Source organism: Trichogramma pretiosum, unplaced genomic scaffold (genome assembly GCF_000599845.2).
Source record: "Trichogramma pretiosum strain Unisexual culture from Peru unplaced genomic scaffold, Tpre_2.0 scaffold84, whole genome shotgun sequence".
Taxonomy (NCBI): Eukaryota; Metazoa; Arthropoda; class Insecta; order Hymenoptera; family Trichogrammatidae; genus Trichogramma; species Trichogramma pretiosum.
In genome coordinates, this window is record NW_019640790.1 from 76,739 (window position 1) to 95,745 (window position 19,007).

At 33.4% G+C, this 19,007-nt stretch overlaps 1 protein-coding gene across 1 annotated transcript; it reads right to left on the reverse strand.

The window, feature by feature from the left end:
• Positions 1-562: 562 nt before the first annotated feature.
• LOC106657896 lies at positions 563-16,607 on the reverse strand. The gene is made up of 7 exons (XM_014379594.2): positions 16,448-16,607; positions 15,548-15,610; positions 11,963-12,178; positions 6,938-7,114; positions 1,019-1,267; positions 775-937; positions 563-711 (listed from the first exon to the last, which is right to left on the reverse strand). The coding sequence occupies exons 2-6, from the start codon at positions 15,578-15,580 to the stop codon at positions 800-802; spliced, it is 813 nt and encodes a 270-aa protein (XP_014235080.1). The 5' UTR covers positions 15,581-15,610; positions 16,448-16,607; the 3' UTR covers positions 563-711; positions 775-799.
• Between the last annotated feature and the right edge of the window lie 2,400 nt (positions 16,608-19,007).

The following is a 19,007-nucleotide window of genomic DNA, read 5'->3' on the forward strand; positions in this document are numbered from 1 at the left end:
GGAGTACGAGTGTCGATTTGTTCTGGCTGGCTGCCAATCGAGAGACGACTCCCGTGTGAGGTCGGGTGTCTCGCTTATATAGCAGCGAGGAACACGCTAATTAGTTGGCGGCACAAGGTGGGGATGCGTGCAGCAGTGCACGTCTATTGCACAGTAGTCTAGTCTCGCGAGTGGGGATAACAATGTTGATATACGCGATTGGAAATGAAATTAGCTTTTTTTTTTACTTCAATACCTAATTACTTGAAAAATATGCATTTGAGAGAAAACTACTAAGAATAATATCATCTTTTAAATGACCCAAATTACTAAGAACAGAAGGGTTGAGCGAAAATTTCAAAATTTCCATTTTTGTTTAAAAAGCTAATCGAATCGAATTGGTGCGTAAAAATTTGATGGTAAACTTGGTTTCCCTATTTGGAAAATTCTTACGGAGGTAATTTTGACTGTGAAATATTTCTGTAAATTATAATGTTTTTTTTGTTCGCGGCACATTCTGCCATGGTGTTCTCGGTACGTACTGATTGTGGAATTGTTTTCGCGGCATAAATGAAATGGAATATTTATAGAGACACTTTTAAGAGGCATTTTATTCGTAGCTACCATCAAATATATTACATGGCAAAAAAATTTCAGAACGGTTATCGAATTCTATCGCTGGAAACGAATTTTTCAAATTTTCAAAGATTTTTTTCTGAAGCTCTGGAGCATCTAAAATTGAATTGGTTAGCAAATTGGTGACAATAATTAAGAAAAAGAATAAAAATTACATACCGTTTCTCTCTTAAGATTTTATTAATTATTCAATATCGGGTCGATATAAATTTAAAGTACATTTAAAAAGATTTTTCTCTTCATGTGGAAGATTCAAAAGGTATTTTGATTTAATTAAATTACGATTTGAATGTTGAGTTTGCATGATTTCCACACTAGATACCTGAAAATCATCATACACATGATTTAAATGCTTTTATTATTTAATTATGTAAAAAAAATAATTATCAAATAATATACTTACAATTCCTTTAAAAACACGAGAAACTAGACCATTCAATTCGTGTGATAAAATTATTACATAATACATCTTCGGTCCTTTAATAGTTTTAAGACTGGCGATGTTTACTTCCAAGTCCCCTTTTTCATCAATAAAAAGATTGAATAAAAAATATCCTACATTCGATATATTAATATCGTACTTGTAAGTTTTCATTTTGTTGTAAGAAAAAATCCAAGTATTTTGATACAATCCATTGATCAATTCTTCAACCTGCAATAAAATATCAATTAAAATTGGCTAGATCCATTTTATTTTGTTAGAAAAAGTGCTTCGAAAAATCTGTGAAAAATTCCCAAGTTACTTCGCACCCATGATTACCTCTGACCTATTTAAATCTTGAGTTTTTCACCACAACACTTCGAAAAAAGTTCTCAAAGTAGAGTTTTGCACAAATTTTTGTATTTTTTTTGTTCAAGCGACAATTCTAGTTTTTCAGCCAAAAAAAGGTATTTTTCGCCAATTTTTTACCAGCTAACTATGATAGATATCGTTCTGAATCTTTTTGGTCTTAATAAAGACACTATTGAAGTCCAAAAAAAACCGCTGCCAATTCATTGGCAAAGTGCTTCCTCATAAAAAATTATATTAATGAAAGGGTTATTAAAGGGAAAATTCGTATTTCATTTTTGAATTTCAAATTCCGTTTTCTTTAATGCATACGAAACTCCTAAAAAACTCAAAGATTTCTAGAATTTCGTGTAAGATTACCTTGCTATCGGTATATGTTATACACTTTTATCTTAGCCAAAAGGAGCCATGTTCACATTTCGGAATGATAAATATTAGGAATTATGAATATTCGGAATGTGTGAAATTCGGAATGTTTGAAAATCGGAATATTGAAAACGGAACATAAAAAATTCGGAAAAACAAAATTTCGGAATAAAAAAATGTCGGAATGAAAAAACTTCGGAAAAATTAAAATTCGGAATCCTCAAAATTTTTAGTGGGTTATTTTATAGTCTACATTTTCCACTCAAAATTTTTTCATTCCGGATTTTAATTCTTCCGAAATTTTTTCATTCCGAAATTTTTTTATTTCGAAATTTTGTTTTTCCAAATTTTTCATGTTTCGTTTTCAATATTCCGATTTTCAAACATTCCGAATTTCACACATTCTGAATATTCATAATTCCTAATATTTATCATTCCGAAATGTGAACATGGCTAGCCAAAAGGCCGAGAAAGCAAACAAACACACACACATACATACGGACATTTGTTGAGAATTCAATCTAGTTTATAAATATGTAAACGAAATTGTCCTACGAGGTCTGGTTCAAAATCTCGTTTTCGAGCCTGTCACAGTGCTTACTCTATGAGAAAGCAATTTTTATTGCATTTACTGAACGATGTGTGTACATTAGGGTGTCCGTTATTTCCCGACTTTTTTGTATTGCTTCTCCCCCCACCTAGATGTCTTCTATTTGATTAGACAATGAAAAAGCCGGTATATAGAAGTCGAAAAAAATGATTTTAAGGTGGTCCCCGAGCGGCTTGAAGCTTGCATGTATTTTAAATAAAAAAAACTAAAAAATTTGATTCTTAGCGATAAAACTGATGAAAGAATTCACAAACCCATGTATTTTATGTATTTTTGACGGGGAATCGATTAGTGCCCTTAAATTTGCCCTTGAACATAACCTCAAAGCTACAGCGAACCAAAAATCGTTTCAGCAATACAAAAAAGTCGGGAAATAACGGACACCCTAGTGTATATGTATGGGTAAATCTAAAAATATAAAGCAGTTTCGTTAACAAAAAAAGGTGAAATATTTTGGCTTGCCTAGGGGCCCAGACCCCCGCAAATTGTTCCTAAGGGTGCTAGGGGTGAGAAAAAACGCGTGAACGTGAAATTTGAAGGTTTTTTAATTTTGATAGGTTTTTTTTTGTCACTTTTGTGTTTTAACGCCGAAAAGCCACGTAAGCCTATCGCAAGGATGGACAAAGGGTCATTTACTTTGATAGCTTTGGAGACTTACCCCCACCACACGAGCTTATGAAGTACTGGAATATTGATTATGTGTATTTATAATTACAAAAGGTTCCAGAAGTTCAATTCCTACAACTGTGGACATTTGTGTTTGCATTTTTAGCTGGGAAGGATATAAAAGAAGTTTAAAACGTGATGGATGAGTAGACATGTGTCCAACATCATGAGAGAATCACTATCATTAACTGTGACCGGCCAATCATCTGTTCTCAAATCTCAATATTTTCCAATCATTGAACTATTGAAAAATAACAGTTACGAGATTGGACTTCTATGTCTTTTAACATTTAACTCAATTCCTAATATTGGCACATATAATAACAAATTATATGTGGAGGATATAGAACCGATTCAAATACCAAGTGGAAATTATGAAATAACTGACGTCAATCAGTATTTAAAAAAAATCTTGCTGAAAAAAAATATCTCATTCGAGCTGCGGGCTGATACCAACGCATCGAGAAGTATTATCTATTGTGATAAAAATATAGATTTTTCGCCAAAAGACTATCGCTCATCTTTTGGGCTTCGAACCTCAGATACTTGAGGCAGTTATTCAGCACATATCGGATTCATCAATTTTTACTAATGGTATAAAATCAATATGCATTGAATGCAGCATAGCAACAGGCACTATTTGAATGGTGAAAAGGTGCACACATTACATGAATTTTATCCAACTGTTGAGATGGTTATAAAATTGTTGAAATTCCCAGCAGTATCGTATATATGCCAGTGAGTACTACATACATTGATAACATTCAATTGCGAATTGTGGATCAAGAGGGGCAAATGGTAGATTTTCAAGGGGAAACAATTACAACACGATTGCACATTAGAAGCCTCGCATGATGGGTATTGTTTATAAGACTAGTGCAAGCACACCCTTTAGCATATCAAATACTCATGATAAAAAGAGCTATAAAAGCAAGAGACTATTGGGAAGTGGAGTCAGTTATATGCGAAAGCATCCATCATTAACAACAAAAAATATTCAATATCCAAAGTATCTAGGCTTATCCGTGCGTGGAAAGAAAAAGTAGTCTGCTTGTTTGCAATTGTTGTGGTTGTTATTGTTCGGAAAACGAAGAAGAAGCAAGCAGAAACCAAAAATGGATGATATTTAGAGCATTCACTCCAACGTGTTGTTTGGTGAATCAATCACACATCATGAAATCCACCCTCATCAGCCGTATACATCGAATTTCGACAATAGTGAGGAAATATGTATTTCCATTCAACATCAGGAATTAAATCTGTTTCCATCGCAAAGCTTCATATACACTCGGCAACAAAATTATCGCAACAAAAAAATTTATCGAAATTTTGTCGATTTTCAAATGCTTCTATCTTGGACTAGATTTATCGTATCGACACGCTTTTTTTTTAATTTCTTGGAAATTGTCTTCTTTAAATTCATATAAATTAAGATAAGATTCGAGTTAATGTTGAGTTACCAGTAGTATTTGAGCGTGATACTAAAAATTACTGAAAATAAATAACTGTTTGAATGTGTACCAGTACCACAGTAATTTTTCTATCGAAATCTAACATACACCATCGCAAAGTGCTCTTTTTAACGAGTAATTTAGAAAAAAAAGGACCTCTCTACGATTTTTTTAAGGCCCTGTAGGTCGTTTTGAAGATACCATTTAAAGTACGTAAAATCCCCCGTTTAGCTGAAATCAAGACGATTTTCTGGGCATTTCGAGTACACAAACCGTACCTTCAAATCGACCTACAGGGCGTTAAAAAAATCGTAGAGAGGTCTTTTTTTCTAAATTACTCGTTAAAAAGAGCACTTTGCGATGTTGTATGTAAGATTTTGATAGAAAAATTACTGTGGTACTGGTACACATTCAAACAGTCATTTTTTTCAGTAATTTTTAGTGTCACGCTCAAATACTACTGGTAACTCAACATTAACTCGAATCTTATCTTAATTTATATGAATGTAAAGAGGACAAAATTTCCAAGAAATTAAAAAAAAAGTGTGTCGATACGATAAATCTAGTCCAAGATAGAAGCATTTGAAAATCGACCAAATTTCGATGAATTTTTTTGTTGGGCAACTTGCAATACCTACGGCTGCTGCAGTCACTAATACCCAGCTTGTAAATAACGGAACATGCCGTCTATTTGAGGAGATTAGTTATGAGATAAATACAATAAAAATTGATAGGTGTAAGACTGCAGGTACTACAACAACAATCAAAAGATGTGCTAGTTTTGATTCAGCGAGAGCTCATCGGATGGAGAATGCATGGTGGGGGAGTGATATATCCCAGAACCAGATATCACATCACCAGAACATCACCAGAAGAATCTAAAGTAAATTTGAAAAAATTCAATGGTTTATGCCAACTATTCAATTGTTTAATCAGGATAAAATCAAACTTATCAAGCAGATGGAAGAAAATGTACCGATAAAAATACCTTTTCGCTCCTGGATAAGATATAATATGGAAAATGAAACCAAATTGTATAGCTAAATAAACCTGCATAGGTTTAAATAAAGCTCTAATAAAAAATAAAAAAAATGTTCATATCCAGCGATTAGGCCAATATTGTAATATTTTCATCTATACATCAAAATACAACTTCTGATAAATTTTGTTCATCTGCAGAGAGACAGACTTTATTATTAACCATGATGAATGTGATATTACAATAATGGTATTACAATATTGGCCTAATCGCTGGATGCGAACATGTTTATTTTTTTTACCTAAACTAACTTTTTGAGGGGTGGGAGCGAGGATCCGAGCACTTTGGGGAATAAGGACCACCCTAGTACCCATAAACACTCAGTTCTCATGTCATGTGCTACTGGAAATGTGAAAAAAAATTGTATTCAATGTTATGCTTCACTGTCAATAATGATTAAGTCTTGAAATTCAATAAAAAAAATTTTAAACAATAAACTTTTGTATTATTTAAAAATAATTATTTGTTATATAATAATTATTTGTTATATAATAATTATGTATAATTATTATCAATTTTCCAATCAAATAAGGTTTATTGCCAATTGTGAAAAAAACAATAAAAGCAATTAATTTGAGTCTCACAACGACATTATGTCATAAAAAAAATACTCGTTACCCTCATGTGGCCTCTACAGGATGTCGGCTTTTAATTTTTTTTCAACCCTTCGTGGAGGGTACAAAGAAGGGGGGGAGGGGGGTACTCTGAGGGTGGATCGGTAAGTTCGGACAGGTCTGTACCATGGGGAATAGCACGGTGTGCCAGCTCCGCAACTGTGTCAGGTTCTGTATAGCTCCCTTACTATTGTTGAACTCAATGTATAAACTTTTTGCCTTGTTTCAGTTACATATCATAACTTTTATGTTTAGAGTCTACTTTTGTTACTGACATCGAACGCGAACCCTTTTTTGAAAAGAGAGAGTCTTTAACTGTTAGCATATAAAAAATGAGCGTAGTTTAAAATTAATTTGAATTTAATATATAACTTATTTAATGTGTTTGTAAATATTTATTATAATTATATCACAGTTATTACATATTTCTATAATACAAGTTAATTGATTTCAAATCTCCGATTGTTAAGCTTGTACGAATATAATAATTAATAGCGCTTTAACCTCACTCGCCAAGCTCGTTCGGTATTTTAGACTTTTTTTGAGAATATTTTGATTTCGATTTAAAAGAAGTACTATAATAGTTCTATGTATTATATATACCATAATTCTATTATTATTCTATTATAGTACTACTGTAGTACTATAGTATTATAGTACTACTATAGTACTTTTTTTTAGAAATCGAAATCAGAAATTTAGGGGATCTAAGTACTTTTTTCTGATTCACTGCGTAATATATTAGATTTCTTAGATTACTTTATTAATAAGATAAGTAAGTATTACCTGTATTAAATTTTCTGTTTCATTATTTTCTGTTACTTCTTCAGTTTGCGTATTCACAGAGGCATTATTAATAAATGTCTGAGTTTCTATCGACGACTTTTCGATATTAGTTTGACAATATGCGCTTTTTTTTACAATTCTTCTATTAGTGTAATGATTAGGATCTATGAGCGATTCCTGTAATTGAAAAAATGGTAAATTTACTTAATAATACTAAAAGAATTATTACAGATAAAATATGTTGAAAATGAAAGAAATATTTCTACTTGAAAAAATGCAAAAAACATTTTTTTTCCAATAATTGGAGCTTTGATTAAGGTTTTATTTTCAACCATCACGCTTTTGAAACGGTGATAAATTTTACGCAGTACTTGAGTCTGATATATTCGAAATCAAAATAATTTTTTCAATCGTATTCGTCCATTAACTAAAATCTATTTGAATTGGGGATTAAACGATAGTCAGCGCCCTCTGTAAATTCAATGCGGCCGTCCCATAAGAACCTGAAGACCACCTGTGATCCAGCTGAAACAGTTTACAGGCGGTTCTAAGGTTCTTATGGGACGGCCGCATTGAATTTACAGAGGACGCTGACTATAGTTTAATCCCTAATCGAAAGTCATTTTGACTGTACACTGGGTTAACATGGATTGTGTCCGAAAAAAAAGCTCTCGAGAGATATTTCACGCGAGCATAAAATGCTGTTACTTTCACTCGCTTTTGACTCCTGTTATCGTCGAAAATTGGCAAAGAATTATAAATGTTCAGAAAGGGAAGCAAGAAAAATTATCGAGTCCGATAGGAATGAAATTTTGTCATTATCAAAAAAAAGAAAGGAAAACTTTTTCGAGAATTAAACGATTTAGTAACACAATTTTATGGACGAAATGACATCAGTAAATTATTGCCTGTCATGAAAGATTCTATCTCTGTTGAGGGCTTATATACACCTTAAACTCAACATTTTTTTTCAAATTTTTTAATAGGATTTTTTCTCTTATTTTCATTACATTTTTCGAAAATTTAAAATTTTGATTTTGTTTTGAGATACAGCTGTTTCCGTGAGTCTTTTTCGTATACGTTAAAATTTTTATTCTATTGCGTTTTTTGGCGAGCAGTGTTTTTAGCCACCTATCGTAATTTTCAGAAGATACCGATTGAGTTTTAGCACCAGGGTCGCGTACACTTTTTTAGAACATCAATGCTTGTGGCCAATACTACGGGTGAGACGATCGAACACGTAGATTGCAGTGCGTATTGTACAGTTAAGAACACATTTTTTTTAAATTTTTCGTTTATGCCGAAGTCATAAAAATACTCTTTGAAAGTGATCTATGAGTACAATCGTCTCACCTAAACCATTGATGTTCTAAAGAAGTGTACGCGACCCTGGTGCTAAAACTCATTTGGTAACCTCTGAAAATTACGATAGGTGGCCAAAAACACTACTCGCCAGAAAACGCAAAAGAAGAAAAATTTAACACGTAAAGTATACGAAAAAGGCTCGCGGAAATTTCAACGACCACCTCAGAGCGGCCAGCGAGAAGGCTTCGAGGGTGGCGGGAGCCCTCTCGCAGATCATGCCGATCTAGGCGGCTCTACGCCAACGTCATCGACTCAATCCTCCTCTACGGCGCCCCCATCTGGAGTCGCGGTACCGGAACACAGGTCGGCATGCGTCGGGCGGAAGCGATCCATCGGCGAGCCTGCCTACGCATCATCAGTGGTCGCCCGCACCTCTCGTATGAGGCTACCTACGTCCTCGCCAGCATACCAGCCTAGCAGACGAGCGTAGCCGGCTCTACTAGCGCCGCCACGAGGACGCGAGAGCCGAAGAACGCCAGGAGACGCTGAGAAGATGGCAGAGCCGGTGGGATGGCTCGCCAAAAGGACGATGGACGCACAGGCTGATTCCGAACATCAGATTGTGGATAGACAGGAGACACGGAGAGGTGGACTACCACCTTACGCAACTCCTGACAGGCCACGGCTATTTCAAATACCACAGCCAACGCTACAATCACAACGCTAGCGCAGATTGCCCAGCCTGTCCCCACACGGTCGAAAACGCGGAGCAAGTTTTCTTTAACTGCCCTCGATTCGAGGAGGGAAGAGAGAGGCTCCATCGCCAGCTCCAAAAAGTTGCCAGGCCTGAAAACATAGTCCAGCTCATGCTGGCAGACGAAAAAAACTGGTTGGCGATAGCCACCTTCGCCCACTCAGTCATAGCAAGTCTGAGAGCCGAAGAGATGGCCAGAAGAAGATGACCGGACGATGCGGCATGACAAAGACGCAACAACAACCAGCGCAAACGTGATGAGCTTGCTGCACCAGCCCAGCCTCTCCCCGCGAAGTAGTGCCCAACGGCGGTTCCGCGGGGGTTAAACAGGGGCAGAAGGAGAAGTCGATGGGCCACACAACATCTATATGTTTTTATATCTTTTTCTTTTCTAACTCCACCCACCTTACATAAAATATGTAACAACGGAAACTCAAAAATGTACCGAAATACATTTGATTTTAATAAACTGAGCCCATCGCTCCATTATAAAAAAAAAAAGGCTCACGGAAACAGCTATACCTCAAAACAAAATCAAAATTTTAAAATTTCGAAAAATTTGATGAAAAGAGGAAAAAATTCCTATTCAAAAATTCAATGAAAAAAATTTTGAGTTTAAGGTGCATATAAGCTCGCAAGCTGGTCACGTCGATGCAGTTGAGGGAGCGCGCGCTGCAGTGTCTGATCGAGATCGAGTCGCCACCACCGGTGCAGTGGAGGCGCACGCAAGAAGCGAGCGACTCCGATCTTGTTTTGTTTTGACGCCTGCCGAAGAAGAAGGGGGTGCAAGCTTCGCTGCTGCTCCATTTTTACGTTTTGTTTTCTGTGACAATGATATAACCTAAAATTCTGATGTTAAGCGAGTGCACATTCAAAAGAGACTACCTCTAGGCAATTTAAATGAGCTTTATACCTTATTTTTAAATGAATATAAAGATAAAAAAATAGGATACACCAAATTTAAGTAATTGAGACCACATTTTTGTGGAACAGCTGGGAGTATACACACAATCTTTGTATAGGTATAGTATACATTGTGTACACTACGAAAATATCAAATTGATGCTTGAAGCAATTGATCTTGAAGAGTGGACAAAAGGTAGTAAATGTCTGTTAAAAAATAATGAAGACTCTATACGTGAACTTGTAAAAGCTTCTGATTATCTAGAATTATTAAAAGAACGTTTGACAAAATTAAAAATACACAACTTTTTTTACCAAAATGCAAGCCAGTTTCGTAAAAAACTTAAAAAAAATTTTCAAGATGGAGAAGTAATCGTCAGTTTTGATTTTGCTGAAGATTATGCTTTTGTGGTTCAAGATACTACCCAATCATTCCACTGCAATAATAATCAAGTCACGATATTTACAGCTGTAGCATATTAACGAGAAAATAACGAACTAAAACATAAAAGTTTGACAGTTATTTCAGATAATTTGAGCCATGACACGTACGCTGTTTACGAATATCAAAAAAGAAATTGAGTACTTCAACTTAAAAAAATCTATCTCACAGATGGGACAGGGCAGCATTTCAAAAACAACAGTAAATTCTACAATTTTCTCTTTCGTGAAGATTTTAAGGTGAAACCGAATGGCATTTTTTTGCAACGGCCTACGGAAAAAGTTGATGCGAAGGTATTGATGCTAATTTAAAATGAAGAGCTTGTAAAACTAGTTTGCAATCCATAATCCATAATATAAAAAAATATATTAACCCCCTCCGATCTATATCATTAGGCACAAGACTATTGTAAAGAAACAAAGGTATTTTACAGTAGCAAAGATATGCATGAAAAAAATTATGAATTTTTAAAAGCTCAGTTCAATAAGGCAATTTCTCAGCACATTGAAGTATCATGCAGTCATTCCCATAGATAACACAACTCTCAAACTAAAAAATACATCTTTATCTTCTCAATGTGAATCATTTCCACAAAAAAAACTTAAATAGAGAAAACGAATTCGAATTTTCAAGTAACTGCAGCCTAGCACATCACATCAACGAGACGTATGCGCGGAAAAACCACGTTTTTTCTCTCTCGCAATATCTCGCTAAAATTAAAAAACCGTTCTCTGAAAAATGTCTACCTCGATGGAAAATTTCCTGATCTTTAGATCTAGACTATTTGAAAAAAATCGTAAAAATGAAGCTTTTAAGATTATCGACTTTTAAGTTTTCCGACGATTTTCTCTTGGAAAACGTAAAATTTCGGAAAATCTGAACTCACTATCGGAAAACTGAGGCAATTTCCCATCGAAATCATGTGTTCGTTTTTTCCCCAGGGCGTGGCGCGGCACTGGAAGAGTTGACGTGAAATGCCACACGCTTGGGTCAAAATAATACTTTTTTACAAACCGTGCGCACTTATGTCACCGATCTGGACGCACTTTTGATTTGTTATTGTACGCGATGAAAAGGTTCCAAACCCAAAATTTTAGACCCCCCTCACCCCTCCTACCCTCCACCCCCGCTATAAACGTCTACATTCAATTTATATTCATTCTGAAGCCCTACAGAAATTTAAAAATCTGAAAAATTCATGAAGGTAATTTTTAACAATTCAAAAAACCTTGAATTTTTTCAGATTTTTTTGAGTGCTTCAGGCCTTCAGATAAAATCATTGAAAATTTTGATTAGATAGGCGATATGAACCGATACTAAACTCGACATTTTTTCTGTTTTTTATCAGATTGAAAAACATAACCTCAAATTTTTTCAGGTTACTTAACGACTTTTTGAAGCCAAAACCTTTTTTTTAACGAAAATAATTTTTTAAGAGCGATTAAAAAAGTATTATTTCTACCCATGTGTAACATTCATAGTTTTTAAAATAGCGACATCTACTATAAAACTACATGAAACTGAATTAAAATCCACATGAACAAAGCACGTTTGAATATTTGAAAAGTTAAATATTATCTTTTCTACAAAAAATTTTTAATTTGCTTTTAAAGACAATTACCTTGATATCATTAAATTTTGATGATAAATTTTCGGCAAGAAAATTTCTCGATCCATTAAAAGCACTCTGACAAGTGGGACAGGCATTTATATTCTTCGTAGTTTTACAATTAGAGCACATATGATGCCCACAAGCGCAAGTGATTATAGCTTTTGAAGCATCAGGAATTTCCCAACAAACTGGGCACTGTAAAATATCTTCAAGGTCTTCAATATACTAAAACAAAAACATTGCAAACTTCGAATTAATAATTTTTTTCATTGTATAATAAATTTTTTCGTAATAAATTTTTTATAATTAATCCCAATGAAAATTATAAGTAAGTTCTCTTGCAAGTTCTTAATAATTTTATATAAGATCTTACGTTTTGCCTTAAGTATTATTATCGACAGTAAAAGTTCTAACATAATACGATCTGTATGTACATAATGGTCAAAAGTATGATTAAAAACAAAGATTATGTCTTGGAACAGGTTTAATCCAATTTCTTAAGGTGATGCCTTGGCCACAATTTTTACCGACCGAGCACAGAAAATGTATATTTTCGTAACTTTTTTTCCAGGCTGATATTCGAAAAACGGCTCTGTGGAGCCCTCCGTATTGTTGCTGCGAACAACTGCGACAACTTTCAGCCAATTTCATCGGATAGTTTTCCCGGAAAACAGGATCAAAATTTTTTATGCTGCAAACAGTAATCAAAATTTTCGATCCTGTTTTCCGGGAAAAATATCCGATGAAATTGGCTGAAATTTGGTGCAGTTATTCACAGCTACAGTACGGAGGGCTCCACAAAGCCGTTTTTCGAAAATCGGTCTAATAAAAAAGTTGTTTCAATTTACATTTTTAATGCTCGGTCGGTCAAAATTGGGGCCAAGGCATCACCTTAAAGCTAGAATTATTAGATAGAAAAAAATAATTTTTTTCTGCAGATTTTTTGGGGTCAAGATCGTACATAAGACTATAGGTAAGTTCTTATGTAAGTTATAACATCGGTTATTACCCAACAAAGGTGTGTTGTTCACTTTTTACTATTCGGAATGCGGTATAATGTATTTTTAAGCGAAATTTCGATGGAGCACTCTGCAGAAAATTATTGCAACTCAAAAATTCGTTGAAATTTCGTCAATTATCAAATGCTTCTATTTTGGTCTATTTTTATCGTATCGGGACTAATTTTTTTAAATTTATTGGGAAATGTCCTCTTTAGGCCCATATATATTATACATAAGTTTGATCGTCAATATCGAGTTACCAGTAGTATTTGAGTGCAGCACTAAAAAATTGACTGTTTTATCGTAACTGCAGTAATTTTTTTATTAAAATCTAACATACCCTATCGTAAAGTACTCTTTTTTACGAGTAATTTAAAAAAAGTTATAGCTCTGTACCATTATTTTTGCGCCCTGTAGGTCGTTTGAAGGTACCATTTATGTGCAAAATACCTAAAAATCGTTACATTTGAATGTTCATAAAAATGACTTGTAGGGTCCGTGGGATAAATTAAGGGCTTCATGATTAAGTACCAGGAAGTCACAAAAAAATTTTGGTGAGAATTGGTCACCCACTTTGGTCTCCTTGTTGGATTACTAGTTTTTATAATTTTTTTATCGTCGCATCTAGATACATTTTTATGTACTTTGATACTCTTCTACAAATAATGTCTATAAAATAATACATGTGAAAATGATTGAAAAGAAATATAAAGAATATAATTTCTAAGCATTTTGTGTATTTTATTTTCATCATAATCATAATGATATAAATATATGTAAAACAATACACACAAAATTATTAATCACTTAACTATTTCCAGCTTAGTTCGGCGGGCAGTCAATGAAAAATTTTTTAGTGGCATAACTATACGGCACTCCGCAGAACGATAAAGACAGTCTCGCACTATGCTGTTGAGAAGAATGAGTAACCCGCGCTTCTTATCCTTCACAATCGAATGGGGCAGCTACGGGATCGATAATAGGTACGGACTTCTCAAACGCGATGATGATATTTTGCAGATTTACATTCCGGACAACTGATCGGTGGTCGCGTATGATGACGAGCGCTATCGTGGTTATCGTCGAAGCGAAAGGTTAAGCACGCAAAAATTAAATTGAACACGATTATGAAAAATGTACAGATGTGGATGACGAGTCGCTGCTCAAAAAATAGAATTGCTAATATTGAAGGAAAAACGGTTTGAGATCCACGTACAAATGATTTTAAGGGCAAAACGTATTGATGTTCATCAGGGGGAGGTCACCTATCTTGGAATAACTCTGCATATGACATTGATCTTTTGGTTTCACATACAAAGGGCGGTGAACAAGGCACGACCTCTTTGAGCTGCCTCATAGCGAACATTGGGGGACCCAAGCAAGATATACATAGATTCCTAATAACGACAATCAATTAAATTTGGTTGTACGAGGCCAAAATATGCCGACAAAAGAAAAAGGATCTACGCGATGAACAAACAGTGGCTGAGCTATTTTCCCATTATTAATGATACAACCGTTTTACCTTAAACAGCCAATAATTGATTTGTATACATGTATGTAATTAATTGTTTTTAAAATTGAATTTTTATAGACAACAAACCAATTTTGAATGGGTCGAAATTTATATTGTAATTTATCTTACAGCTTACACTGCAGAATAAAGTACATCTTGTACTCATCAAATATGAAATAATATAACTTGATGTTTTTGCAATAACATAATGTCATTCATGAGTTTAGAGCCACATAGAATATTAAAAAAAATTAATTTATGAATGTTTCAATAGTTTAGGTTTTAATATTTTAATTACCCTAAATAAAGCAAGACATCTAACACACATTTTTTTAATATTCCCTATTTATATTATCTATTATAATTGAATCTACCATCTGTACGCTATAAACATCTGATTATTAAAAGCTTTGGTAAAAAATGTGTCAAAATGTATGTTAGCTTTAACCAATGTTTTGTTTTTTGAAGAAAAGGATACAATGCCTGAAAAGAGTGACCTACCAGTATGAATCCATAAATTAATATGGAGAAGACAATCATTTAGTAGAATAATAAGTAAATGCATTTCTAAAAATAAATTGTTCATTAAATTTTTTTACAAAAATTAATCATTGATTGTTTCTATTTAAAAAAGTTTGTAAAAACAACAATATTAATAATAAACTTTATATTTTTATAAATTTGCAAAAAAAAATATATCCGTTTCATGCTTACATTCATACCAATAAATGAAGCTTGAGTAAATTAAAGGGATATTTACATTTCAATTTTGCATAACATATTAAATACTTAATAAATTCACTTATCAAATTAAAAGTTGAGTTTACATATCATACAATGAAAAAAAGTCATAACGTAAATTAGTGCATGAAAATCAATTCAATTTTGCATCATATGGTGTAACTATTATATTAAAACATTATTAGTTTAATAAACTGCGAACTAGACAAGAAAATAAGCTGTTCAGCATTGATTAGTAAATTATGAAACAATTAAATCATTTGTGCTTCAAATTTACAAAGTTACACTTATTACAATTTTAATAATTAAATATGTATGAAAATTATAGAACCTTACTTGCATTCTCATTGTTACAATAGGATCATCCATTTTTGAAGAATCAGATACAAAGTTTCGAATCTGCAAAAAAAATTTTTAGTGGTTTTTAAATGAATCTTTGTAAAGATAGATTTTCTTAAAACTATACCCAAATTTATAAGAGTTCTCTTTTAAGATAGGATTCTACTTTTTTAATTCATAGGAACACTTTATTGTTAATATTTGGTAAGTGGAATTTGTTTCATTTATAAAAATGTTAATAACAGAAACTTGATAACGTAATAGCGATTCTGTAATTAAATTCAAAAGACCTGTGCTTTATGAAGACTAAAATGTTTATAAGGAACAAGTTGAGAAAATAATTGTGATATAACTAATCAAAGATGCAAATAATTAATAGATGGTATATTATAAGCGATTTTAAAATTTTCAACACAACAATTTGTGCAATACATAAATGTATTTATTAGTAAAAGAATTTGAATTCTATTATCAACATTTATTATATTATATCATATAAAAGTATATTAGAATTTGAATGACATTTTTTATAAAACTGACTAAAAATCAAAATTTTCACAAAACAATATTAGATCTAGGAGGGTTCTTGTAGGGTAAGTTTAGAAAGAAAATGTTCATTTCAAATTCTCGTTATAATTTAAGGATTCTGAAAGAGGTTATGATATTGATTATATTGATTTACAGCATTCAAAACATTCGAACAAACAATGAGTCGTTACAGTAAAGAACATTGACAGAATATCAACCGTTATAACTTTGAATTTTTATGATATAAATTTTCGAAAAATTGAATGGTTTATACTTGAATCCTTTAAAGCTATATAAAAATCGGTATGAATGATCAATGAATTATCGCAAATAATGCATCACTCTAATCTTATTTTTTATGATACATACCAAAAAATTTTAAAGTAATAAGTGGTAAACTATGTATAATCTCGCTCGTAATCACACTAATATGTATTATAGGAATACAATGTGTCTAATACGGTTGGTACAAAAGACAAGCCCCTTAAGTTCACAGTTGATAAACGATGAATAGATATCCGGGTTTCTTTTTCTACCTTGAAAGTGGTAATATGTGTATCCGCCGCAATCAATTGAACACTAGCGCCATCACATTTACTTTGATAAAATCTTAAATCATGATTCAAGCAATTTTTAAAAACTAAATTGATTGTTATGAGTTGTTTATATCTGTCAAGCTAGAAATCGAACATTGCGAGTTAAACAACACGTTATCGTAATTAGTCTTGACGCACTTTTTTAATTTTCATAAAGTTTATATTTGTCAACTAAAAACATCATCCATTTATTCGGCAGTTTTCAACAATTTCCTTTTGACTCGGTACCGCGTTTAAAAAAAATCGCTGGATTTCCCGTTGGAAAATCGAGCAGGATTTGACTGAAATTTGAGAGATTTCAGATCGAAAATCGAGCTGGATTTCCATTCAAATCCTGCTCGATTTTCCAACTGGAAATCCAGCGATTTTTTTTAAACAGGGTAGTTATAAGTAATTAGAAAAAAATGAATACAGAATGAAAAGTGCTTTGGATTAGTCAAAGATGCATACTCATCCTTTCAGCAATTCCAAGTACTTTCTTGTCAAATGAAAAAATCCAGAAGCATCTTCAATTGGCTGATTTGGGGCCCGCCATCTTGAATCTGGATAAACTAATTCCGCTACTTATTACTACAAGCCTGTGTATGTAGTATGTACATGGGTAAAAACGCGAGTAATGCCCCAGCGCCACGCGCGGGCAGCGAAAACGACCGGATTGCTTAGTTTCCAACTCGCTCGCAAAGGGTTAAATAAAATTCAGAAAAATAAACCAACATAGGTTTTCGATAGCAGTAGTTTATCAAAAAATAACGCGTTGAAAAAAGGGTAAAATTAGACCGGTTTCGTGGTTAAAAAAGTGTTAAAGTGTACATAATAAGAAAATCTATTTTCCCAGATTGAGTTACAAACATGAAAAACAAAATTTAGAAGTAATGTAAGCCTATATGGTGAATAAAAACATGGCCGTTGTTACCGTGGATCCGATTCTTTAAGCATAGGAATTCCTCGGTTAACACGGCCATGTTTATCCCCACCATAGGCGTACATTACTTCCCAACAAGACAAATGCTCCCATTATTGACTACCCTCCCCTCTCCTTTACCCCAAAAAACAACAAGTTTTTCTTGTTGGCCATCATTTGATTTTCCTGAGAATCGGTCTTGAAAAAGTACGGCCCATTTAATGGTTTCTAGGGGCAAATTGGGCTCGACCCTCTTGGTTTTTTATCAATCTTTGACTTCATAAAATAGGCTTCAAAACAGATAATTTCTAAATCTTGAGCCCTCAAGGGTCTATATTACAATTTCATTGTCAAAGCGTAAAAAATTCGTTTAACGTAATATTTCACAAATAATTCGGAAAAAAGCATTTCTACTATTTAAGATCAATTTATACCGTTGAAAATTGAAAATGTGCTTTAAAATTGGTTTTTAAAGTCATTTCCTATACCTTCTCTTTTGATCTTTTTATTGGAAAGAGTGGTAAATTTTACATAAAAATCAAAAGAAAGTTATTTCGATTTTTTTATTTTATTTATTTATTTTAGGATGTAGTGCATATGCACTACGTATACCCCCAGGTTTTCCCTGCCCCACAGGTCTTCGGGCCTGGGCAAATGCGAGACAGTAGGGAGGGGGGGGTNGGGGGGGGGTAGTTAACTCTTCCTGCGCACGGGCTCCAAGCCTCCTGCAGGCCCTTCTGAGAAGCAGGTGTCTAATAAAGAGAGAGAGAAAAAAAAATGAATGAGTAAAAATAAGTTTAATTTTTTAATTTGTTCATAATTATTGATAAGTATCGTTCTGGGCTCTCACACACGAAGAAAAAATATTCTGTGAGGTTCTATATAATAGAGATAAAATTTTGAGTATGATTGATCATAGGTTTAAAATTTAGAATAGAATAGAATAAACACGTTGAAAATAGTTTCTGACGTTTTCTTTTCTATTTTAGCTGAATTTTTCCCGGTAAAGTAAATATTATAGACTGGTCACTATTTTCCAAATTACAATTCCAGACTCTTGAATCACTAGTTTACGACCTAAAAACAATAACTAAATATTTTAAAGCTGGTAAGCAAGGGCTTGGACATTGTTTATAATCACAAATAGGTTTTATCGCTATTTTTCACGATTTCCGCTTTTCCTATGGCTCTCATAACTTATTTGAATGTCCTATTGGGCGATGGGCATCAAACTTTATACATAGATAAAGTATGTACAATATGATGGCCTCGGAGATTAACATGCGTTTAAGGAAGCTGTAGTGAAAATGAAAAAAACTTTAGATCGAAGTGAAAATTTAACCGATGATAATTTACGAATTTACAAGATTTTTGGTAAAAAAAAACTTAAGAGTATCCTTGCAAGCTTGGAAAATAATGAGACCCAAATTTT

Excerpts from the sequence above, each read along its gene's own strand:
- LOC106657896 (XM_014379594.2), bottom strand. The coding sequence starts at position 15,580 with ATGGATGATCCTATTGTAACAATGAGAATGCAA. Across the intron at positions 7,115-11,962 it reads CAAAATTTAATGATATCAAG|GAATCGCTCATAGATCCTAA; the intron begins GTAATTGTCTTT and ends TTTCAATTACAG. Across the intron at positions 938-1,018 it reads CTCGTGTTTTTAAAGGAATT|GTATCTAGTGTGGAAATCAT; the intron begins GTAAGTATATTA and ends GATGATTTTCAG.